At 44.1% G+C, this 25,618-nt stretch overlaps 1 protein-coding gene across 9 annotated transcripts in view; it reads right to left on the bottom strand.

Annotated features, from left to right (window-relative positions):
• The window catches only part of MAP4K4 (mitogen-activated protein kinase kinase kinase kinase 4), a 165,068-nt gene that overhangs the window by 7,602 nt on the left and 131,848 nt on the right, over positions 1–25,618 (bottom strand). For 2 of the 9 annotated variants that reach the window (XM_074609348.1, XM_074609377.1), the window contains 12 exons: positions 22,283–22,444; positions 20,045–20,275; positions 19,016–19,122; positions 17,909–18,060; positions 17,114–17,211; positions 15,624–15,799; positions 15,052–15,172; positions 13,662–13,853; positions 11,118–11,235; positions 10,679–10,849; positions 6,610–6,753; positions 1,133–1,267 (listed from right to left, as the gene is read on the bottom strand). In XM_074609348.1, coding sequence (XP_074465449.1) covers positions 1,133–1,267; positions 6,610–6,753; positions 10,679–10,849; positions 11,118–11,235; positions 13,662–13,853; positions 15,052–15,172; positions 15,624–15,799; positions 17,114–17,211; positions 17,909–18,060; positions 19,016–19,122; positions 20,045–20,275; positions 22,283–22,444 — 1,807 coding nt within the window. The remainder of the gene's footprint in view (positions 1–1,132; positions 1,268–6,609; positions 6,754–10,678; positions 10,850–11,117; positions 11,236–13,661; positions 13,854–15,051; positions 15,173–15,623; positions 15,800–17,113; positions 17,212–17,908; positions 18,061–19,015; positions 19,123–20,044; positions 20,276–22,282; positions 22,445–25,618) is intronic. The other 7 variants (XM_074609388.1, XM_074609415.1, XM_074609357.1 and 4 more) reach the window with 6 other exon arrangements.

The following is a 25,618-nucleotide window of genomic DNA, read 5'->3' as shown; positions in this document are numbered from 1 at the left end:
TTGTTTCACACACTTCCCTGCTGGAAAGCCTCCTCTCAATACCTATTAATGTATTGTTAACAGGCCACTTCATTATGCTGCTGACACCCTGGGGTATGATACCAGAGAAGTACATTATTAATTGTTTTTGGGGTCAAACTCCTGGTTCAGCAGTTAGTTACTGCCATCATTATTGATTACACCCCACTAGCAGGTTTTTCCAAGAGCACACGCACGACAGGAGGAGACCGAGCTCAGTCCGATTGCTGCTGCTCCACATTGACTGGCACAGCTGGAAAGGAACTGAGCCAGCTCTTAGGAGAAAACCAAAACAAAGGCAACATCCAGGGCCCGTTAAGATGCATCATGAGACTGAAGCAGAAGAGCTCTTGGTTCATATCCCCACCTGCAGGGCAGCAGGCTCACTGCATACTCTGCTGACAGTGAACGCTACATGTCTTTCACTAGTTTTGATGGAAGTTTCTACAGCCAAATCCATTTATATGACTTAAAACCACTCAAAAGGCACCTGCCTCATGAAAACACACTTCATCCCATAACTGTACTGCAGTGGATCTGAGACGGCGTTAGGAAATTTCAGTAGCTAAGGGGAATCAATGAATCATCTTGAAGTTAAACATATGTTTCTGTTCCCAGACGCCTCTCCAAAGCTTGTGCACTAGCTGGGTATGCTTTCTCCTCCCACTCTTTTTTTTTTTTTTTTTTTACTTTTCTTGTTTCCCCTAGTCTTGAAAATGTACATTAAAGAGGAAAATTTTTTTCACTTCACTCCAGCATGTGATTTCATCCTGGTAAAAGATCAGGGAAACCTGCTGGTGAAGAGAACAGCTGCTGGTTGACAAGAGTCCCTCTGCTACCTAAAGGGTCTAACAGAAGGGGTGAAATGTTACCAGCCCTCACTGTCCATATCATCACTCTTCCGGAAGCTGCATCCGCTATGAGAAGGAGACAGATGGGGATTTGCGCCCGCTCCAGTTCACAGCCCAGCATCCCACTGCAAAATCTCTCCCATATTCAGTTTAACCCAGTAACTTGCCACCTATTCTGGTGCTTTGCCAGAAAAATTTCACCGCAGTTCCCTTTCTCAGCCAGCTTTTATCCCGACAATTTGATTACTGCATTCACTACTCACCAACTTTATAGTGCACACAGCCTTCCAAGTCGCCCACCGTTGTCCATCCCTGTTTCTTTTCTACTTCAGGGTCGTTGTGAAGGATTTTATTTCTTAACCAGGACAAATAATAAACTCGCAACTTGTTCTTCTTACCTAGCCACAAAATGAAAAAGATTGGTTTATCTCCATAGGAAGATAAGTGCAAAAAAAAAAAAAACTCTGCCAAAGCAAACAGAGAGCCCCGCAGAGCAAACCAAAATGACGATGAAGAAGAAACTGCCGCAACCACAGAGGTCTCCCTCAGTTTTTACGTCCACAACAGCTTTACTCCAGACTCCACCCAAACACACACTTTCCCAATAATCAATGCCAGAGACACAGGGTAATACCACATGAACATAAAATGACAAACTCAAGGGAACGGCTCTTCGGTTGTCTGGTGCTTAGGATGCAAACAACTTTCATTAGAAAAGGGTTATACTCCACAACAAAAGCACCAGACAGTCATGCACTGAGATTAAAAAAAAAAAAAGAAAATATACAGCTGAATCAGAATGGCTCTTTTTCACACAAAGCTGTAGCAGAGGAGCAGAATGGAATCAGAGGCCTGAAATTATCTATACAGCATTCAGAAGAGAGTCAGACTGGTCTGAAAGAAGGAAGCAAAAGCCAAGAAGAATATGGTGATGAAATGTATTTTACAAATTCTTCCCAGTTAGCGACCAGGACATTGCTATCCCTTATAACATCCTCGGAGACACGAACTAGTCAAGTTTTATTAAGATTGTGCATTATTCCCCTGGTGGAAAAGCACACCAAACAGCAGCACTAAACAATTTCATTACTGGACCACTTTACACCAGTTCTGTTGTAAGGAAAAATGTACAATATCTGAAACTGCAGTGAGAGAATTTCCCATGGCCCGTGCAAACTTCACCTGCTTGGTAAAAGCTGACAACTGCTTTGTCAGCAGCCCTCCCCTTGCGCTGCAAGGGCTGTTAATACTTATCAGGCTGCACACAGAAACTGCAAGAGGTGCTGCTTCTCCACAGGTTGAGAGAATCTACTTGCCCGGGCTGCCCTATCTTCAACTGACAATGCATCTGCCACGGTCATCAAAATGCAGCTCAGACTCTTAACTCTCAATGCGAGAAGGCCTCTTTGAATGCAGAGCAAGGTTCATGATAAACTTTATCAGTGATTCTTTAACAATTAATGGCCTACAAAGCGTTTGCTGAACTAGCAAGAAGGTGGTCCTAAATGCACATACTCAAAGCTTGCATCCTCCTTCCTCCATTGGCCCAAAGCCATTACAGTCCCACAGATGAAGCTGGAGGCGAGGAAGAGAGATCATCCCTGCTTTGATTAGGAGCCATTTAATAAGGCTCCATGAGGTCTCTGCGCAAGGACAGGAAATAGGAGATGCTCTCAGGGACCCAACTTGCCAGGGGAGTAGCTCCACAGTAGTACTTCACCAGACACGATGAGGCACCCGGGTGACTGCGGGCAGTGTTTCACGGCCCTTGGAGCTGAGAGGAAGACAGATGAGATGTACTGCAGTCAGCGCTGGGCTGGTCAAGTGACACTGTGCTGGTCTACGCTGCAGAAAGCCCTGACCTGTCAGGATGGTCCACCTGGAAGCCTGCCAGCCAAATAGAGCTACAGAGTTTAGCTAATGTCTTTAATTTGCCTTTTACGTTTTCACATGATGCCTACTGACAGATCGGTTCACAGCTGGCTCTTCAATTCAGAGGCAGGGATGGATATACAGCATCAGGGGACACCGCCTGCAGCAGGACACGAAGCCTGGGTGCTAAGACTATCCTGCTGTGCCCAGCCAGCTCCACACTGGGGTCCCTCCTGGCGCAGGGAATCCCCTAACAGAGGGAAAAGCAGCTGCAGGGACTGGGGCAGGACACGGGGAAGCACAGCTTGCAAACGGGCTGCTCCATGGACTTCAGCACCACGAAGCCATTCTGCTACAAAGACACATGGTCTAAAAGATCTTTTTATGATTCCTTGGATGGGGAAAGACAGGAGGGAAAGAGGCAGCAGTTTCAAAGTCAAAAATTTGTTCACTGAGCTTAAATTTAAAGTGGAACTGGAGACCCGTTTTCAAATACTGTACCTGCTATTTAATTTTAAAAGCCCCTCTGCTCTGACAACATGAAATGAAATGTAAAGTAACGTTGCACTGTCCTTTGTTTATCCCCACTAGAAATGTGACAGCAGATTTAGCAGTAAACGAGCACCCTAATTTATTGCCTGACTTCATATTTATTAAGCCATGTTTCATAAAGGGATCACGCCCCACCACTCCCGTAGCTTTCTAAAGACTTGGAAAAGGGACTGAAGCAGGAAACAATATTCCCAGAAGTCCTGCATCTGACCAAGGAAAGGTCCTCCCGTACTGCAAACGATAGCCACAAGGACCCCTTTAGAAACACTGAAAAATAGGGAACATAGTCCTGACCAGAATTCACTGCAGCTCTGGGCAAGGAAGAGCTCAGAGGGCTCACGGCCAGTACAATGCACGGCATGTTTTCAAAACCATCACAAGTCCCTGCTCACCAGGAGACAAATTCTCTCTCAGATTATTTCCATGTCTTTAGCTTCCCCAGTATCTTAGTCCAACTCGAGGAGTCAGAATAAACAGCACACACGGGAACTTCCCAGCACGTGGCTAATTTTTTTTTATATTTTCTTTTTTAATTCACATGATGTGCACCAGGGTATTTCTCTCCAACCAGAAACATTTTTCAAAACAACAACAGAGAAATATCTCAAGTGTGCTTCCATTGTGTTTTAGTGTCTAGACCACAAGGAAAGTCACAAGACAGGAAATTCCTCTGCCTCTCAGCAGCCTGACATGAAAAGCGCAGGACCGGTTAATTATATAAACATGGCTATGCGTGTATTTCAACAAGTTATTCTGCTCTTAATGTTCATACTGGTAGTGGGGGGATTAGACCCTTCTGCTTGTAAATCTCTACCAGTCAGTTTAAACAGCTCTCAAAAACCTGTTCTTTTCTTTTTCTTTTTTTTCTTTTTTTTTTCTTTTTTTTTTTTCCTAATTGTTATGGTCATGAAATAAGAAAGAAAACTCTACTCCAGCCATCAAACGAACTATCAGTCAGCGACTTATATGAGGACTCATGGCTCTGATTCTCCCATAGACACAGTTTCAAATGCAAAGCTCCTTTTCCTATATTGAGTTTTTGTTTTTATTGTCACTCTGGTTTTTAATTATTAAGCAGGCAGATTCCAACCAGTTTTTCTACTCTGTCATCCCCTCCTACCTTCCTGAGTGCCACCATCATCCAAGTTGGGCTGGCGCAACTCCCAGGGAGCCACAAGCGGAGCATGTTCTGTACGCACGTTGCTGCTCTCTCCTTCAGCACTATTGTGACTCTCAGCACTGTGTTATCTGAGCAGCCGAAACTACATTTCTGCTTCCCAACAGTACGGACTGAAGAACTGATTAACCACCTTGCTTTGACCTGCAAAGCTGTAGAAGCTCTTGATCTCACAGCACATCACTTCCCAAAAAAGTGGAGAGAACATATGGCCGAGAGCGCTGCAGGGAGCTCAACAACGCAGTCCTGGGACAAAGCCCGGGAGCACCTTCATAACCAAGCTGCCAAAACGCACCATTTGCAGAAGCACATCCCTGTGTCAGTGCTCCCAGTTTGGCTGGAGCGGTGGAGCAACTCACTATAAAAAAAAAGACACTAAGAGAAGTCCAGCATGAGGGTAGCTTAAACTGAGAACTGCAGCGCAGAGGCCGGAACAGGAAGGTAAGGGGGGCCCTGAGCATAAAAGCATCACTATTTCACCAAGGGCGCTTGCCCTGCCCTGCCTCTTGGTGGGCTGGGATGCCTCTTTCCTGCCTCATACCCCAGTAACCCCCCATAAAACGCAGCAGATGGGACGGAGACGAAGGCATAAACCAAAGATCAGCCGATTTCTTAAGGGTTAATGTAGCGTGTCTCCACAGAGGAAGCAATAGGTTTGAAGGAAACAAAGAAAACGGATGTGTCAGGGTACTCAGATGGTGACTGACGCAAACGTAAATAAACCTAAAACAATTACACACGAGATTGAATCACAGACACTTGTCGCCTGTGTAGGGTATGCTTCAAACCAACAGATTTTACACAAGATGGATCACACAGTATTTCTGTTTGTGAGGTCTACTATAGAATAAACTCTATCAAATGGTGCTTCTCAAAAAGCTTACATTTCAACACACAGCATTAGGCATCAAAAGAACACACAGCAGGTTGTGTTTTTTTAAACCTTCCTTGACTCATCTTTTCTTTTTAAAGATTTCACAGCATAGCTGTAGCTGAGAAAGCAGCAAGCAATGAGCCAATAAAATACGGTTGTTCTAGACAGAAATGAAGTCCCATGTTGACAACACCAGCATGGGCACAGCTCTTTGGACCTATAGTAGCATAACACCATTAATGCATTAAATTGCCTAGGTGTACATCCTTTTGCACAAGTGTTTGGAGAGCCAGAGAGCTCTTCCAGTGGAGTCAGAGGGCCTCTGGAGCCTCAACAAAATTTTGGATGGCTCTGAACAACGACAAAGGGGCCACTGTGAGAAACCTCATTTAACATCCTCCCCCGTCACGTATGTCATATATCAGCAAAGTCTGATTTCACAAACGATCTAAAACAAAAGGAAAAGTAAATGGCTGAACGTTACCTGGGAAGAAAGATTAACAGCGCACCACATCAAGTTGCTTAACAGCAGGGTAACCTTATGCAATAACTCTCTGGAGTCAAAGAGTCTGGAACCTCAAGCTTCATAAAACACATTTTTCATCGGTGCACACAAAACAAACACAACAATCACCACCACCCTTCATCTCCCGTTGCTTTGCTTGTCTGCAGTTGCACCCAGTGAGAGACAAGGCCAAAAGCTTCACCGATCTGCCTTCTCACACCGGTAATTTCCACATCACGTACACAGTGTACTCCCCTCTCTCTCAAACACACACACGCTCATGCTCACACTCACTCCACATCACTTTTGCTTCCTTACTTCGCAAGAGCATTTCCCACTCTACAGATTTTAACACACAAGATGTCTTTAAAACCAAGTAGCAAATCCATGTTTTGGTTAGAAAGAGGCCAGGTTGAAAGTAAAAAAGATGGAGGGAAAGAATGGCATTTTTACAAACTTCACAAAACAGTAACTCACAGCTCCCCAAACAAACAACGCCGGCCGTTTCCCCCAAACCCGTGCAGCATTTTTAAAGGTCACCCTACAAGAGGAAGGATAGGGGGCAAGCAGGCACAGGGTGTTGTGTGGAAAATGATTCACTTGCAGAAACAAACTGTAGACTCAGGGAGGCGAAATGATGGAAAACCCACTGACTTCAGTCAAGTCAGGACTTCCCCCTCAACACACAGGCTGCCAAGAAAAGCGTTCTGTCAGGCCATGCCAAAAGCAGGAAAATATCATGTTGAAAAGTCAACTTTACCAGAAATTGTCACCAAGACATTCAGCCCTTCAAGCACATCCATTTGCTGGAATCGTCTTCGATTGATGAGCGGATAAACCTTCCCCTGACCACTTCTGTCTAGCAGCATCAGACCACTTTCAGTGCCCACTAACAAGTTCACTCCTAGAAGAAACAGAGATCCAAGTTAGTAGGCAGATTTTCCACATATTCTAATGAACTGATGCTTAATATAGCAACTGTCTTGTTTCAAGCAGGTCTAACCACCGGTGGTTGGGTCTCAGCTGCTTGCAGCCTAAAAGATCTCGTGATGTAGAGGCTGTCTACATTACCTGCCTGCAGTGACTAGTGACACCAAATTGCAGTGTTCAAGAGAGTGAGAGACTGGTAGACCATGGAGACCTTCCTAGAGCACCTGTTTGCAAACAAAAAGGGATGCTAATGTTGGAGAAGGGGTGAAGGACAAAGTGGTACCCAAGCTTGTGTCTTCTGAAGATGTATTAGCTATTGATAGAGGGGCTGGTAACAGGACGTTCTTGGCAAGGACACTGCAAAAAAGCAGTGTCAGGGGCTTGGTCTCCACAGGGAGAAACAGATTGTGGTGCAGCCCTCCTGAAAAAGGATAGGCACAGGGTTGGTCCTCAGCTTCCCAACAATCTTTTCCATCTGAATGTTACACCTAGAGGAATTACAGTAATCTTGTGTTTCCACAGATTTCTCCTAAAGATCAAGCAAATACAGCTGAGAGAAGTCAGTAGGCCAGTTTCTTTCTACAAAGGACCACGCATCCACTGGAACACTTTCCAAGAGTCAACGAAACCTTAGCATTAAAAATCAATTACATGTTTTAGTAATAAATATATATATATATGAGACCAAGTTTTAAAAATCTATTAATATATTGTCACTCTTAAATTTCATGACTATTTATTTGCAATAGTGTTTCAGTCTAGGACCTCACAAGTATGCAGAGACAAGTCAGATACAGTACAGGGAATGGAAATCAACCCAAATGCATGACTTGCATTATTAGACTTCTATGTTGCAATCACAATATAAAACTTGTCATCCTTAAACACAATAAAATAATGAAATAAGAAAAGCCAAACTGACACAACATGATCATCGTTATATTGCTTAACGGCCTTAATCCCTAGTCAGACATTAATCCCCAGATATAACTATACTGGTGCCAATGGATGTATCATCTGGGCTGATCCCATATTGAACCTTTTCTAATGCACCACGTGGTCCCAGAGCACAGGAGTCTGTACCTCACTGTGGTCTGCACCTATAGCAGTGACATGCCGTCTCACCGTACCCAAAAAGGGTATTGCTCACAAGGCTGAGGAATGCTACCTAAACAATACCCTGGCTACCAGGGAGCAGTTTGCATGAACGAGGGCATGTTCACGCTGACCCAGGGGACAGGAGGTGTCTCCCAAGGGAGACCACGTGTTAGGGGGAAGCAGGAGGAGGTAATGATGGGGAAGGGGACTGAGCTGCTGGTGCTGGGGGGCACTCTGAAAAGCCTCTGGCTGGATGAGAAAAACAGACGCAGCCCATGGAGAGCTCAGAAACCATCACACATCTCCATTTTCACATCTCTCTGCTAAGATTTGCTGCTCTGCTACTCCTCTGCCTCCTCCAGGCAAGAGAGCCCACAGATACCAGCAGGCACAGAGCCTGCCTTGGGAGAGGGCCTGCAGCTCTCCCGGGCTCTCCTGCAGCTGCTGACGCCTCCTCCATCCCCTTCCTGACCTCCTCCCACCTCTACATCCCCCATCTGGGTCTGCCCCCGCTGGCTCCAGTCCCACGGCCCCCGGGGACATTTCACATCCACCCGTCTCCCATACTGGGAGGCATGCTCAGACTGGGAAGGGGTGGAAGGAAGCAGAGGCACGTGCTGAGGCAGGGCTCGGTGCAGGCTGCAGCAGCACCAAACCAGCCGAGGAAGCGTCCGGCACCTCGGTCTCCTGCCTGCAGCTCCAGTACCATTGACTAAAGCTGTCAGCCATCCAGCTTTGACATACATTTTTGTATTTATTTTTTTTCCAGCGTGGATTACAGCTCAAACAAAGCCATATGCAAACTGCTCCCTCACAGTCCCTTCCCCTCTGAGCACCATTGCCCAATGGCTCCTGCCTCCACCCTCGTTGCCTCCTCTGCCGCCTTTGCAGTGTAGTTGTTTCTGCTTCGAGTTCACATGCGCGTTCATCCCCTTCCCTTAGCTATATGCATTTTGAGATTAAGCTAATGAGGTAGGGTACGCTGGTGGCGAGCAGTGCCTGTATTTTAAAACGCAGGCGCTGTCTTTATTCACAGCCAGACAAGCTCTTCTACCACCACCCTACAATTAAGCAGCTCTAAACAAATGGAAAAGCTTCCTGAGAAAGTAGAGGCTGGGTATAAAAATCTATGCTACTGCACCCATGTCATTAACGTTGACTTTCACCACTCAGAACTAGAAGAGCATCATCGACCTAATGCGATCAGCAACCTGCCAGATACTATGGCACTACCACTGGTAAAGGCAAAGCAAAACAAAGCCAAGCACGCCCCGCTCTTTTTGAATAAGAACCATCACCATGAAATGGCTTAATTTGCTTACGCGTAAAGGAAGCTAAACTTTAGTAAGAAATAAGCATGTGTACCAGTTTGCATCACCATCAGTTTGGCCCTAAATGTTCAACAAGGAAGTGCGTTGTTACAGCTGTAAAACACCTCTAGGATTTTACACCTATTCTTTAAATCACCGTGACAGTCAGATACATAGATCAAAGAAATATAAAACCATTAACACAAATTGCTACTGGCAAAATAAGACGGATCAGAGAAATTATGAGTCATCTTTACTGATCCCATATGATTTCTCTCTGCCTTCGCCCTCTCACAGCCTGAAAGTTTACATTTGCACAAGTCTTCATTTTTATCAGAGAATTATTCATATGAACACATGCAGAAATAGCATTGGGGTAAAAATTCTTACCAGTAAATTCTGGAAATAAAGCAAGCAGCAAACAGCAGATAGGAAGATAAGGTGTTGGGAGAGCTATTTAATTGACATGGCTTCGCAGGCAAGAAGGATAGGACAATAGTGCTGTTCTGAGAAACAAGAAATGCTGGAAATAACCCCAAAAGGGAACTAAAGCCTTGGAAAGAGTTGTGGAAATGTAAACAAGACAAGTGCACTGTGTTACCTATACAATCATCGTGTGACTCAGGGGAACGGCCAACTCTCTTCTTCATAGTTTTTAAAATGACATGCATGTACATTTACAGTCTGTTATGTTTAGGGATACTAGATAAATATGTACATAATATACACACGCGTCATCTATTAACATCTAGATAATACAAGAATTCAGGTGGCCCCATAGCTTCTGGCCAAGAAAGAACTGACACAGCAGAGAAAAGCTTTCACTAGGTGTTGCAGCAGGGATTCCACATTGTAGCAGGCAACAAGCCCTTTCACCAGTGTAGGATCCTGACTAATTGTCTGCCTCTGACATAAATTATCCCTTGTGACAAGAAGGCCAGACACACTCAGTCAGCTGACACCTCATACCCAGCTGCTCTCTGCACTAACCACTCTTAATGAAACCAAGCCACAGTCTCACGCTGGAAAATGTCCCTCCTACCCTTCTCGTTCCCCTCTTCCTTCCTACATAAACTGATGACTGAGGTGGAAAGTCATCTTACGAAACACATCCTAATCAAGCTCTGCAACAATACATTAGCAAGAGGCTCAAGAAGATAGCCCATGTGCACCAGTTGTACAATGCAAAGATGACGACAAGTTCCCAAACATCACAAGTGATATGCTAACAGGGGCTACAGAGAAAAGGACACCCTGATCAGCTGAATGAAGTCTGAACTGTGCTATCAGAAGCACTATATACAGCAGTAGGAAATTATATCAAAGCAGAAGCAGCATAATAATAAGCAGCTCTTGCAACAAAAAGATGTGAATAAGCAGTGAATAAATGTAGAGAAACAATTAAGGTTTCAGAGATACGTTCTCGAAGACCACCTGGCACGTCTGCACTTCAGAAGTGCAGGAGGCAAAGGAGGAACAGGTTTGCATTACCCCATAAGGCAGCACACAGTATCTCAGAATTGAATCTCTTCTTGTATTTGCGAATCTCTGGGGTATCACTCTGTGGCCGCGTATTTGTGGGATTCACATTGACAACTGATCCTTTCCGCGTAGGGTCTTGCCTTATTGCCTCTGATCTCATTGCTTCACTAGAAAATCCTACTGAAAAAAAGAAAAGTAAAGCACATGTAATATCCCTCAAGTGCTAAATTCTGGCTATATAATCTTTACACGATACAACCCAAATCAGTAACCGAAAATACTGAGCAAGCCTTTCTTTTTGTAAGAAATGTAAATGGAAAAAGAAATAAACTATGCAATCCATTGCAAATCAAATAAAAAGCATGATGGCAAAATTTGCAAGTACTTTAAAGAGCCACTAAAGTCACTGAACCCTTTTTCAATTGTCGTCTTCGGCTGCTTTACTTACCCACAGAAGTCACAGTTGTCCCACTAGATGGAGAAATCTGTAGTAATCTGGGGTCTATAAAAGGTGTAAAGGAGGAGGAAGATTTGTGTTTCTGGAGTGTGTTACTAGCGGACTGAGTCTGCAATGTAAATTTCAACTTTATTAATATTAATGACAATAAAAAGCACGGATAACAACAACCAACATTTTTAAGTCACTACAGAATTATGCTACAGAGCCTCCCCAAGCTTTTATACTTCCTTTATAGATACACAATGCACTGCAGGCAGCACACCTGAACTAGACACATATGCACACTGCACGTGTTACAGCAAAATGTAATTAGCTAAATCGCCATCCCTGTCACCTCATCTGCTAGCGAAGATTTTTAGGACAGGCCACTACAATCAGGCACAAAGCGAGGGAATGTCTCCTTTTTTAAAGATCTGCTTAAATGTCTGTATACTATCTTATCTGCAAGCTGTCCACTACCTACAACTTTTGAATTTATGAAGCATCTCCTGAAGTGAGCTAGTTTAATAAACTACGAATTGGCTCGTGCAACAAAATCAGAACCATCGGGATCAAGCATTTACTTCTACAATGGCTTATGTTTCGGTGTCCACTACCTTTCATTCTCCCTATTTTGTTTAACCTGAGCCTCTTGCCAGAAAGCTGCAGCAGGTTCTTCCACCTTTATTTGACAAAGCAACATATTAAACCTGTATTGAACAAAGGGGCTCATTAGTGTGGAAGGTGTAGCAAACGGTGATAATGAGGCTATGAATATGTAGTGGATAAAATCACTGGTGCTTGCTGAGTTATGTGATCTAAACATGAAAAAACATAAAGAAAGGAAGACGACAAGTGAAACAATGAACTGTTAAAAGTGGAAATGGAACGACTTAAAAACCCTTGCCAGTTTAGTATTATAGTGACAACATTGCATACTGAAGCAGAATGGGACAAGTGGAAAAAAAAAATAGGTATATACATAAAGGGCGTGCATGTGGGTAAGTTGTACCAAGCAGTACTAGGTTTTTGCTCAGCTTTCTACAAACGCAGTTAGAGACACTTCTTTATCACCAACTAATCTTCAACCTCTGATATTTCTAAGCCTCAGCTCTCTGCAGAAAAAATAGCAATGGGTCTTAGGAGGGTATCACCCCTCTGCACAGCTCAATACCAAAAGGCCCCTTCGTCACCAGCCACTGCCACAGCCTCCACTTCCCAAGCTGAGTTAACCGAACCCTGCTTATTTATTGCTTAGATCAAAGTAATGAGCAAGCATATCTCTGGATCAATCAACTGATCTCTATAACCTACAAGAGTGTGCTTTTAGAAAGATCAAAGACCAATGAAGCATAGCTGAAAATTAAGTACTGTGCCAACTGAATTTCCAGGAGGAAACCCTCCCACCCACCCTCCTGCTACGTGGTTCAGAAGCATTTTTGATCCTGTGGTGAACACATGCATTGCCATCAGCCTACCCAGCTCACCGCAACCTCTCCTTCTCGTCACAGCACTTGCACGCCTAACGTGGCAGGACAGGCTCTACCCCGAGAAGCAGCAGCTTCTTTTCACTGAGTTTTGCTCCCCCCTGTACCACTCCTGCTTGCGTACAGAAAGAGGCTCTCCCCAAAAGCCGGGCTGGCCACCCAGCTGGGAGTGGAGCCACCATCCTGGGGTCCTCGTCTACTGCTAGGGTTGGTAAGGGGCCAATGATGCCCTTCGTTCACACGTGCGCATCTCCTCTGCACCGAGGGGTTACACGCATGTGAAGGACCGGGCTTGCCCACCAGCACTTGGTGAGTAAGGGAAGGCATCGTCCCAGCATCAGCCCAGGACAGCAAGAGGGAGCCTTCCCCCGTGGTGAAGCCTTACTTCTCCACCTGGACACGACCAGGTGGAGAACAGTCATCTTTACGCAGCTGCTTTTCAGAGTACACACATACTTGGAAAAAAAAAAAAAAAAAAACCCAAAGATTTTTTCCCCCATTCATTATTCCAAAACAACAACACCCCAGGCTTTTACAACCCTCCCGGGCAACTCCTGATTTGTTCACCCAGCCCACGTGGCAAGCTTTAAAGAGCAAAATCCCTCCACGGCCGCCTCCTCTCCCAAAGGGTGAGTTTCCACAAGCAGCTCCTCATACGTGCGGAGTTGCTAGCCCAGGCTTTACTGACAAAGCCAAAATTAACCGCTAATTTTTTAAGAGGCACGCTGCTAGCAATTAGACTGCTCCCGGAATAAAAAAGAATTAAAAAAATAAGAGAGTATTGGCTTGAAAAATGTGGTAGTCAAGTTTAGTTTAAAACGAACGCCATGCAATTAATGACTCACTAGGAGGAAGCAAAAATAGTAAACTGGCAAGTTTGGCGTGGGACTGCTCTAGAGTTAAGGGCTTCTTACACAGAACTGAAATGTGTTATTTGGGGGGTGGGAACAAAGGTGACAGGAAAAAAAAAAAACAGGGGAGATTGGCTGGAGTTCCTTTGCAAACTATCTACTAGGCAATGCTGCTATGACCCTACGAAAGCAGCCAGCTGTGGTGTAAGACATACCTCATTAGTAGTTAGCTTGTCCTGGGGTGTCTGTGGGGACATGGTGGGTGTCGGCTGGCTGGAGGATGGGGAGGAGGAGGTGGAGGAAGTGGAGGAGGAATGGCTTTGCTGTAAGAGATCTGGCAAGAGGTGAATGCGACCGGCAAAGCCATTGCTCTCATGATGGCTGGCACGCTTTTTGTCAACTGTACTCTGTAGAAAAAACAGGCACACTTGTCTTGCTCAAGTGCTGCTTAAAGGTCTATATCCCTAACAACCTCTCTCCTTCTCTCCCTCGCTCTCTTCCTACCTTTTAACAGTTATTTATTTGTTTGTTGTTTTTTGGGTTGTTTTTTTTTAAATAAGCTGATAATCCATGCCTTGATGCCTGGATGGAAAGGGAAAGTGGGCAGAGCTACTAGAGTTCAGCAAATTCCCACCTATTCTGGCAGGCAAAAGCTTAGTTCGTGTGATTGACTTGCACAGCCAGTTCCATTAATTAACAAAGGAGTAACTGTGCCGGTAAGTCTTCCACCACAACGCGGACAAGCACATTATTGGGGGCGGGGGGAGGATTTCTTCCCCTATTGTTTTGTTTAAAACTAACTTAAATCCTATACAGATACAAGCTTGGACTGTCTGGTGAATGCCTTCAGCTAACTATTTAAAACAATAAGCATGAAATCTTAATTTTCAAACCAGAGTGCTCAATTAAGAAATTGGCATTCAGTTGTGAAATTCCGAAATGCGATTACCAAGAAACTCCTCTAAGCTAGCACGCTCATTAACACACGAGCTCATTTAAAAGCAGGGAATCATTATTTTTCAGAGGCACAAGAATGCAATATTTTCAGAATCAAAGGCAACAACACAGCGCTCTAGCTCTGTCCACATTCTCTCCTTCACCGCCTATTTTGCTTCTCCATTCCCCCACACTGTTATATTAATTTGTATGTACGTGTGTGTGTGTGTTATCTGGGTGGTCTGTACTGCCCTCAACTACAGGTTCAGAATAATTTAAAAAAAACCTGAATACTCCACCCCCAGCCTCCCTCCCAGCCCCACTCCTGAGAGCCACGTTTGGTTTTATGGTAAAACTAAACTAAGTTCTTGCTCCAGGTACTTGCTCCACACACCTGCAGCTTTTCTACCCTTCTCTCCCACAGACTTTGAGGTACTCTGTATGGTGCTGCCACAGGTGTCACTGGAAAGCATGCAAAACAGTAGCAAGGGGTGAAGGGCTACTCTCCTCTTGGCATGCATCAAACATCTTGCTCATCTGAAATTCACTACAGCTGTGTCTTGATAATACGAACAACAAATATAATGTAGAAACAGCATGGGTGAATGAGCGAGTGGGTTAATGAGCACAGAAAAGGTGCAGCACTGCACAGGGAAGGAAAAGCAATACCTGTCGGACAATTAAGGTGCCCTCCTTAGAAGGAGTCAAGGCAGGTTCACTCTCCACATCATCATGGACAATCATGGTTTTCACTGACTCTGTTTCACCATTGCTCAAGTTCAACGTCGACCTATTTGCCAAACAAGAAATAACTGGAGTGAGATAACAGCACTTGTGCCCTAGCTTTCACTGCCCCACACCAAGGCATACTCAATTTATATCATGACCAGAGTGAAATATTTACATAACCCGCCTAGAAAAGCTTCTCTATTAAAAAAAACAAAACAAAAAAAAAAAAAAAAGAAAAGAAAAGAAAAAGAAAGTCAGGAGTTTGTTAAACATCCCTTGTTGTTTTACAACAAATCAAGGGAGAGGAGGGAAAGAACCTAATTTAGAGAAGCCTACTTTTTGAAAAGGTAACTCTCAAGTGTTTGAAAATGTGAACATACAAGGCTGCTATGTCTTGCTCATAGATTGTTGTAAGCTGAAAGAACTAACATCCAAGCCAAAACACCTGACATCCTTTTCCTTCAACCCCCCAAGAGGGAAAACAGAAGCAAAATACTGTTAAAAGAACTAACACTGCTCGAACATCATCTGGTCCAGAAGTAGATTCGTCTGCTCCTTCCTGTTCCATATCATCATCTTCCTCATCCGTCGTCCCTGACTCCTCACTTGAGGATGAATAATCCGTTACTTTATGTGGAGGTCGCACATCCTCTACTGCTCGCAATTCCTTTGCCAAAGCAGTTAAATCCTGATGGGAGAGGGAAGAAAAAACTGACGTTGCAATGAAGAGAGGAGAAGAGTTTGCAAGACAACCCTACTGGATTAGTGTCCAAGTTTGTTCACTTGTCCACTGCTGTGTTTACATAGCCCCAGCAGTATCATTTCCTTCGATTTATTCATTCCTGATAGTTACCAAAAGTCACTTTCTGATAAATTAAAGCACCAAAAGTCAACCTAACAAGGCCTTGACATATTATAGAAAAATGCATACTCTGAATCCAAACTATCCTGATTATGACTTCAGTTTATCCCATTATATCATCTGGAGGACGTATACAAGCAGCTGGACCCAATCACACAGAGTGGTTGACTCTCACAGTTCATTTTCCTAAACTTTGCAGGCTAATAGCATCCACCACAAGAAATATAGGGAGCAAGGTAGCAGAAAGATCCTAAGACTTATTGAGCCACCCAAGGCACAGTCACAGAGAGCTGATCTCCTTGAAACCTTCTGATCCGTTTCCAGTTGCATGGATCCGCACTGAGGAGTTCACCTGAGAGGTCAGATTCATTAGCACCAGCTCAGTTGCACACGACTGTCAAACAGTATGGGACATAAGCTGCTTTTCCACCTGCAGCCTGGAGTGTGGGCAAACCAGGTTTGCAGTGAGTGCAATCTGCTCTTAATTGTGTAGCTGTGCTTCATTTAGCTGAATGCAGTTTATGGCAAATACTTCACACGTTATACTATCAGAAGTGAAGGACCAACCCCTATGTTTCTTTAAGAAAGCAGCTTTAACTGACAGATTTGAGTGCTGGTGCAGTATCACAATGGCAAGAGAAAAAAGTTTTAAGGAAAGTTGGAAATACTGTGAAAACCCACTGTGATCCCCCAGATACAACTGGACATAGAGCTGTAATCAACTGCAACATCAGTCAGATAAAGAAAACGTCAGAAATCTTTCATGGAAAATAGCAACAATTTAAGGTCTTACCACTTCTCCCTGCACCATTCAGCCCAGCATTGGCGCATTCAGGTCAAATGCATGATCATTGGTCCAGCCCCAGGAAGGAAGCACAGGATCGAAAGAGAAAGGCAAAGGTTAGGAAGGAAGAAGACCGGAGAGCAGAAACCAATTCCAGAAGCAGAGCAAATTCTAATGTTTAAAGTACTGTGATGTGTGCAGGCAATTGCAGAGCCCAGGACATGCTGCTGTGCCCACAGATCCAAACTCCAAGCTGAAGTTCACCCCCAAAGGCATCGTGAATGGAAGCTCACACCTTATTTTTTGTGGGCCTACCTGAAAGAGGCAGGGGACAAGGGAAAGTGGATGCCACTTACAGCAGGCTTGATAGGTCTGAAGACTTCCTTTTTCTCTTCAGGCTTTTTAGGTGCACTTTCATGACGCTGTGACGGCGAACCCTCTGATTTGGATGATGCTGCATGTGTCAAGACCCCGAAAGGAACACAGAACAAAACACATTAAGCAGGGAGCTAAAATATATGTTTTCTTACTTCACTTTGGAGTGGGGAAGAGAGGTGAGAAGGCTATCAGGCACTGCCTGACAGCAAGACAGAAGTTTTACTGGTTCATTATTGCATTGTCCCTGAAGGACTATACAAAAACCATCATAAGCTGTGATTGGTATACATGACCTATGACTAAAGCCAAAGTAAACAGTCACACAGTTGTAAATCAAAGAGGGTAACTCGAGTGTGGCCACAAGCTGTGAAACCAGCATCAGCATCCAGCGTACACCAGCTGAGACCTATCTGTAGCAGTCTGCAGCTCTTCAGCAATCACCAAGGTGACAGGCAACAAGCATCAAAAGATGCCCTTGCACATGGGAGGAAGGGAGCTATAAAAGCACGGAGATCGGGCTGTTTGCACATGGGAAAATGCAGCAGTGACTGAACATGAATTAGAGAATGCTGGAACACTTTCACGTCAACTTCTGCACCCACTGTCTTTCCCAAGCAAGGACATACAGCCAAGGAGGGTACTGTAGGCTAACCCATCTTTGATACTGCATGTTCAAAGGTCTTTCCCAGTGAGGGTTATCATCCTTCATTACTGAATGTTGTGCAACTCAAATGTAGAAACACGACATTACAAAGGGTAGAGGAAGAACTTACATCTCATCCGGAACCGCTCTCCAGACCCACTCTGAGAGCCGGGATGGGAGCCAGGCTGTGAGCCAGAGTTGCTTGAACCCGAAGAACTGCCACTGCCCGGCCTTGGTACGAGCTTCTCCACCCTTTCCCACAGCAGACGAGGCTCTATATTGCTGTATCAGGGGAGGGAGGCAAGTCTTTGTCACAACGCTTCAGTTTCAGATTCCCATTTCTAAACTCAACCATCACTCTTCCTCAATGTTTTGCTAATAACTTATCTGAAAGAGGACTTAGCACTGAGCTGAGGGCATTAGTGATGCTGCACAACACAAGCAGTGGCTCCCTTTGAAATACCTATTACCTTATTTAGGATGGTAAAAAAAAAAAAAAAAAAACTTTAGGTGGGTGTAAGCTATTGTTTTTATTTGGAACTGTCTACCTGCCATTCTTATGTATCTAAACCTAAAGTGGACAGTTCTCTCAGCCTGCATGCAGCAGGTTTGAAATTGGCTCAGAAGTACCATGGCCACCCAAGCAGTAGCCAAAAAAACCAGCACTACCTGTCCCTCTAAAATACCCTTAGCCCCATCCAGTGAGACAATTCAGGGGTGGCCTGTCCACAGCGCTCTGCTGAGCTTTGGAGCCAGCCCCTTCCTGACCTGAGATGCTCTGTGGCACAGCTCATGGATGCTTCTCTCCCTCCTAAAGTCTGGTTCTGGCTGAGAGGCCAGAAAGTTTCTGAGATCAGTTTCCTTCAGATGTTACAAACACTTCTGCTGCCAGTAATCCCCACAAACACACCCAAGATGACCTGCTGCACCAAAAGGCAGGATGTTCATGAATAGCCACATTTTTTCAGTAATCTTAAGGATATTTTGAAATTATTGCAAAAGCTACATACAGTGCAGGCAACTCAAAGCAGGAGAGGGAAGAAGAAATTTTGCCATTGTTTGTTGGCACATGTGATACACCAAGGGGAATTAATATTAATCATCACTGAAAAGGGATCCAAATTCATCTTCCTCTCATATCCAACAGACAATGCCAAAAGCTCTCTGAAAATGCCTGGCTTTCCTTGAGCCTTTTCCTTCCAACGCAGGAAAGGCAAGGACATGTAGGCTTACAAACCTCGTGGAGTTTCTTTGACCTGCTTGGTTATTTTGCTGCCCACTGCCCTGCAGGGGAGAATCACGGCGGGACAGGACTGGTGATCGAGACGTTGTTCTCACAGGTACCTTGGGAGAAAAAAGGTTGTATTAAAACCATGAAGAGGAGAGAGAGAAGAGGAAAACTGAATCTCTTCTGCTACAGAATATATTCTTAAGATTTTAACAACACTTAATCTAAGTCCAAGCTAGCATCAACAACCAAAAGCAACAAACAAACACCCACAAAACCAAGAGCCTTAGTTGGGATGCTGTCCAGATTTTGAAGAGAACTCAAAGTTTAGTCTTAAGTAGTGTTGAATAGTTACCACACAAACACATACACACCTCGCTACCCTCCAACTACTGAGACATTTAAAAAGAATATGGCATTTTGACTGAAGCAGGGGAGGCACAAAGCAATTTGCTGAAACAGCATGAGAATTAGGAGAATAAGCTCAGGGGAACCAAACAAATGCCCGGGAATGGATCTGCAGAAGGCAAAGACTGGTGAGGGAGCAAGAATATACTCAGAAGAAGCAAATCCCAGTGGATGGGAGGGGGGTGGGGTGGGAGGGAGAGAGGAGGAAAGATATTGAATGTTTCCTTTTTGTTCAGTTCCATCTCTATTTTAAATACATGTATGATTCATAGTTTGGGCTGATACCAGATGAAGAAGAAAATTAACTCTGAGCAATAACCTCAGGGATATTTTTAATTCTTTTCTGAATATAGTAATGATTTGTTAACTTTGCATAATAAATTGTCTCTCTGAAATAGCTGCATTCTGTAAATCATTGCCAATTTTATATGAAGCTTCAATATTGTACTTAAGGTTGGTTACCATTAACCCATCGACTGAACGCCTACATTATGATCTGCCTTCCAAAATACTGTTACCAATGCTGGCACAAGGGCACGGTCTTCCCAGTGCCCAGGGTATCACATCCTTAAAAAAAATAATAATTAATAATAAAAAAAAATAGCACACATCTGTCTTTCTACTCCTTACCCTTGGAGGCACCTCGTCACTGTCTGATCTAGCCCAAGCCTTTTGGGTGGGGTCGGGTACCTCCGACTTAGAGTCAGAACTCTGATTTAGCACTTCACTGCGTGAAGGTGGATATGGGTCCTGGGAACGAAGATGGTGATGAGCAAATTTGGGAGAAGGGTCACTGAAGGAATGGGATCGCGAGACAGGGGAAACATTGTTCTTGAGAGATGCCAGATGGGACCACTGTACCTTACAAGAAAACAAAACATAAAACATTCAATGCGCTCAGTATAACTGGCTTTCCAATTAACACAGAATAAAGGCAGGTGGGGCGGGCAAGACAAATTGGTTATGGCATTAGGTAAGCGTGGGGTGGAATCAATGCACTTAAAAGCAAGGCAAGCGCCCAAAGAACGTAACAGACTGAAAATACAGCACATATGCATTTTTTTTGAGATACGCTCTCCACATACACATACACCGGCGCCCAGAAGAAAAGGCGACCTGATATCTGCACCGTGAGCCTGAGTCCAAAGGCCACGCAAGACAGAAGCTGCCTGCTGTTCTCCGGTCTTCAGTGGGCTTTGGTCAGGTCTCATGGTAGCATTGGTGGGCTGGGAAATTTGAAGTGGATATCCAATTGAAGAAATGTACAAAATTAAAGAATGCTGTAAAATGTGCAAACTGACAGACATTTACGTTACCTAATAAATTTAGGAACTAGATACAGTTCCAAACTTTTGGAAAGACCATAACACAAAAGCCTTTATTCCTTTACAGTCATTGCAATATATATAAAAAAACCGTAATATATATTGTATATAGTATACATATGTACAATGCATATTATACTTACACCATATATGTACCATATACTGTACATATATACATATCTATACACAAACTAAGCACACACGTACACGCACACATATTCAATTACACATACTAAGAAGGCACAACAGTGACTACGGAGTTAAAACTCTGTTGGGATTTCCACTGAAATTCATATTGACCCTTCAGCCTACTCCCTCCTTGTGAGTAAACCTGCATTTCAGAGTTAATTTCTGAAACTGAGGAGGAGGAAAGGTTGTAACTGAGGAACACACTGTTTTCACACCTGATAATTAAGCAAAGCTTCGCTTTCAACCCCAGTTTCAGCAGGCTGGTTGTATTTGTTTTTATATGATTATTATTTCCTCAATTTTAATACACACAGCTGTTGAAGAGCCTGATTATCCCTAATATGAGTGGAAGACCCAGACTGTAAAAATAACTGGCACAGAGAGCATGACGATACAAGTCCAATATTTTGAAATAGTCATAGAGGTTTGAATAAAAGCCAGGAATTAATGAGTAAGAGACGAAGTTCTGTTCTGATTTCTCCCACTCTCCCGTCTGCTCAAATTCTCCTGTTGCCCAAAAGGGTTGCAATACCTAGTCACAATCAGGGACAGTTTTAGCTTGCAATGTCATCAACAGATTTAATTTGGGAGAGGAAAATTCTGCATGGAAACAGAGGAACTGAACGCAGAATTATACCGTTTAATTTAGCATATCTAAATCACTCAGAATTTATGGGCTATGTCTAAGTTTTAGACAACGGTTACTTTTTAAATTCATGCTGTTAATTCCTATGAGATACAGATACCGAGGATCTGGAGGCTCTCCATTAGAAAACAGCAGAGTGATGGCAGCCACACAGCTCAATGGTTTCAATCTCTTTTTGATTTTCCAGGGGCGGAACAGAGCTCTATTTAGCAACTGACAACAAACTTGCTTTTCTTAGTCATGTTTTGTATATCTCTCTGAAGCAGCGCTCATACTATTAAAACCCACTTGTTTAGTTAGCTTTTTCCACACGAATTTAAAAAACTAAGCCAGCTCACTTCTTTGCTGAGCATCCTCTTTGGCAGTAAGTACCTTGTACAGATCAAATTCTGAATCATAGAAGTGTACTGCAACTGTCACCAGTGTTTAGCCCACCATTCCTCTGTTGCACAGACAGTAACAGTAACGCAACAGCTCTAATCTAACTGTAATATCAAGAAAAACCCCACACCAAAACCATAAATCTATCAGTTTATCAATAAAATAAGCAAAAATAGATAAAGAGCAATCTACCATATAAACTGCTTTGCACAACAGCTCTACCCTTTACCTAAGGCCTTCTATGCACCAAGATCTGCAAATCTGAAGGAAACATGTTGGGACTTCTGCATTTCCTCCAGGCTCACTGAGATTTTCCTGGGCACTTACCTGGGGCTCCATCGGCCTCTGCAGGGCAGGCTGAGCAGGTTCTGAGTTTCCATTGGAAAAGGACTCTGATCTTGAAGGCACTGGTGGCTCCAACACTTTGCCCATCTGTTTAGATTGCGCTTCAGGGGAGCCCTGGTTAGTTTTTCTAAATCTTTCCTCCACCTAAGCCAAAATAAACGGAGGTTAAGCCTAGAGTCAGTAAAACCAATTATAGGAGAAATACGAAGGTGACTACCACCTTTCCTTTACCATAAAGAAACCACATACATTTGGGACTTGGCAGGATTTTTTCCCTACAGCTTTCACCAGTAACGTAAAACACAGAGTGAACTGCACCAAAGCAGCAAGTAAGCCAATATGGAAAATCCATACTAGGAAATAGGTTACAGCAGGCAGTAAGATGTGAAGTGATACGATGGAAGACCATTATGAGGCTTCTTTCTGTCTAGACTACTTACAGTATTTTCCTCAGAGACAAAAGGATATATGAAAATAGAAACAACTTTACAATACAGAAGTACGTTTCCCATTGCTACCCCTTACTGTAGTTACTCACCTTACTCAACCAACGTTATTTAATTATCTCCTCTCCTGAGCTTGTCTCTTTGACAGTGCAAGAAGAGATAGGATATGCTTCTCTACCTGGTAATAGTGGAGGCTGTTCAGCTTTAGGTACGAAACTGTAGGACTGGTCATCCTCTCTCTTATCAGATAGTCCCAGAACAACCTCACAGACCGGAGAGAACAGCCCCAGCAGCTTATTTCTGGTTCTCAGGGATGTGTAGAAGTGATCGTACACTAACCTAGAGAGCTTTTCGAGGGGAAGACTAGATCAGAAAGTGCTCAGTCCTCAAAAGAACATCAAGCGAGGTCCCCACACAGAAACATCTTCCAAGGCCACAGCATTGTGAACAAAGCAAGCAATACAAAGGGTAAGAAACAGAGGGAGGCTTAAGGCAGAAAAGAAATATCCTCCCGTTTCATAAGACGGTCTCTTGCTAGAATCAGGGCAGCATGTGTGTTTCTGCCAGGGGAGCCGCCGCTGAGGAACGCTGGACTCCAAGCACTTTATCCAAGTGTTGAAGAAAGATCAAACTGGCAGCTTGAGCTGATTTCATTTGCTGAGATGCTGCTCATGAGATTTGCTTTAACCCTTGCACCTTGAAGCACAAAACCAGTATTGGGGTGGTTTCCTAATTGTTCCCTAGCAGTGATGGTCTGGAGACACTATTGTTCATATACCCATGTCAGAAGACAGAGGCAAGTTTCCAGGACTCCTTAGCTGGGATGCTTTACAAACCTGCCCCTGCTTTCCAAAATTTGAGGACGGTAACAGTTTGCCTATGGGAACAAGCAGACAAGCTTCTGCCAGGTCTACACAAAACACATCATGTCTGGGGAAATACAACAATAATGGAGGCAAATATTTTCACCATACAATCATTTTTCACCACCATGTTCAACTTCATAGAGCCATCCCTTTAAAGTTTAAAAAACAGGCCAGACTCCTTGTTATGAATAGAACAAGGAAAAGCCCCAAGTCTTTCTGTCTGAAGGAAAAGGCTTTCATGTCTCTAGCTGTAGATGATAGGAGGCTTCCTTCACAAAGCACACAAGCTGCACAAGCCATAAGTCCTTAAAACCAGGCAAGAGGTGGGAAGGAGAACACCAGTTCATCCCTGCATAAGAACAGGCCCTGTTCCAGTCATCTGACTGTCTGGATGAGAAAATGGTATTAAGCCTCATTTCTTGCTCTAATCTCTCCCGTTTCCCAGAGCCAATCTTAGAATTCATTTTCCTTATATCCCCCATTGCCACTGGAATGGGAAAAAAACCCCCAACACTCTAATCCGCATTAGACTTCGCCAGAACAGGAAAGTTAGCCCACTTTGGTTTATCATCCTAATGGTCAACATCTCCGTAGATGGAGACTTTCTCCGGGGAGCAGTATACCTGAAAGTATGAGGCACAGAATATTCGCTCCAACTTCAATGTCAAGAATGACATGAAAGTTAATGCCTGCTTTTAGGATTAACTGGTGTTGCTCCCACCAAGATATCATGGCTATACTTCTACTTCACACGTACACAGTGATCTCTGAAGATCTGACTATTAACACGATTTTTCTGTGCCTTCGCTTTAATCCTTCTAGCTAGAGCAATTACAAAAGAAAAAGACAACAACAGAAAAATAGTTGAGTCAGTGGTTCTGCTAAAGGATGTAACACTTTGAATCTTTAGGAGTTTCTCTCCTTTTCAACTCTGAAAGGAAAATGGGGAGATGAGGAACAGAGACAGTTCTGCACACAACCCCCAGTATCAATATAGGCTGGGGGATGAAGGGCTTGAGAGCAGCCCTGCCGAGAAGGACTTAGGGGTACTGGTGGGTGAAAAGCTGGTCATGAGCCGACAATGGGCGCTCACAGCCCAGAAAGCCAACTGCATCCTGGGCTGCATCAAAAGAAGCGTGGCCAGCAGATCCAGAGAGGTGATTCTCTACTCTGCTCTAATGAGACCCCACCTAGAGTACTGCATCCAGCTTTGGAGCCCTTGGCACAGGAAAGACATGGACCTGCTCGAGCAGGTCCAGAGGAAGGCCACAAAAATGATCAGAGGGCTGGAGCACCCCTCCTATGAGGACAGGCTGAGAGAGTTGGGGTTGTTCAGCCTGGAGAAGAGAAGGGTCCAGGAAGACCTTATAGTGGCCTCCCAGTACTTAAAGGGGACTTATGAGAAAGATGGGGACAAACTTTTTAGCAGGGCCTGTTGCAACAGGACAACGGGTAATGGTTTTAAGCTAAAAGAGGGTAAATTTAGACTAGATACCAGGAAGAAATTTTTTATGGTAAGGGTGGTGAAACCCTGGAACAGGTTTTCCAGAGAGGTGGTAGATGCCTATCCCTGGAAACATTCAAGGTCAGGTTTGACAGGGCTCTGAGCAACCTGATCTAGTTGAAGATGTCCCTGCTTACTGCAGGGGGGTTGGACTAGATGACCTTTAAAGGTCCTCTCCAACCCAAACCATTCTATGATTTTATCCCTCCAAAGCTAGCCTTCAGGTTGGACAAGAGTGCTGGACTGGCACTGTGCTTACACCAAGGCGGTCCAGGCGCAAGGACAGGAGGGGGACGGTTCCATGCCTGCACCACCACATACCAGACAAGTCTGAACTTCTTCCAGGAGAGAGAGACATATCAGATACTTAAGCCAGCAAGAGGAATGGATGAGATAGCACAAACATGGTTTATGAAGAATTCGGATGACAGCATCTACAAGAAAATGAGTTTGTGCTCACCAAGCCCGAACAGCAATACTTCAAACGCAATGAAGCACTACT

The sequence above is a fragment of the Larus michahellis genome, chromosome 1, assembly GCF_964199755.1.
Source record: "Larus michahellis chromosome 1, bLarMic1.1, whole genome shotgun sequence".
Taxonomy (NCBI): Eukaryota; Metazoa; Chordata; class Aves; order Charadriiformes; family Laridae; genus Larus; species Larus michahellis.
This window is presented reverse-complemented; position numbering and strand designations above follow the sequence as displayed.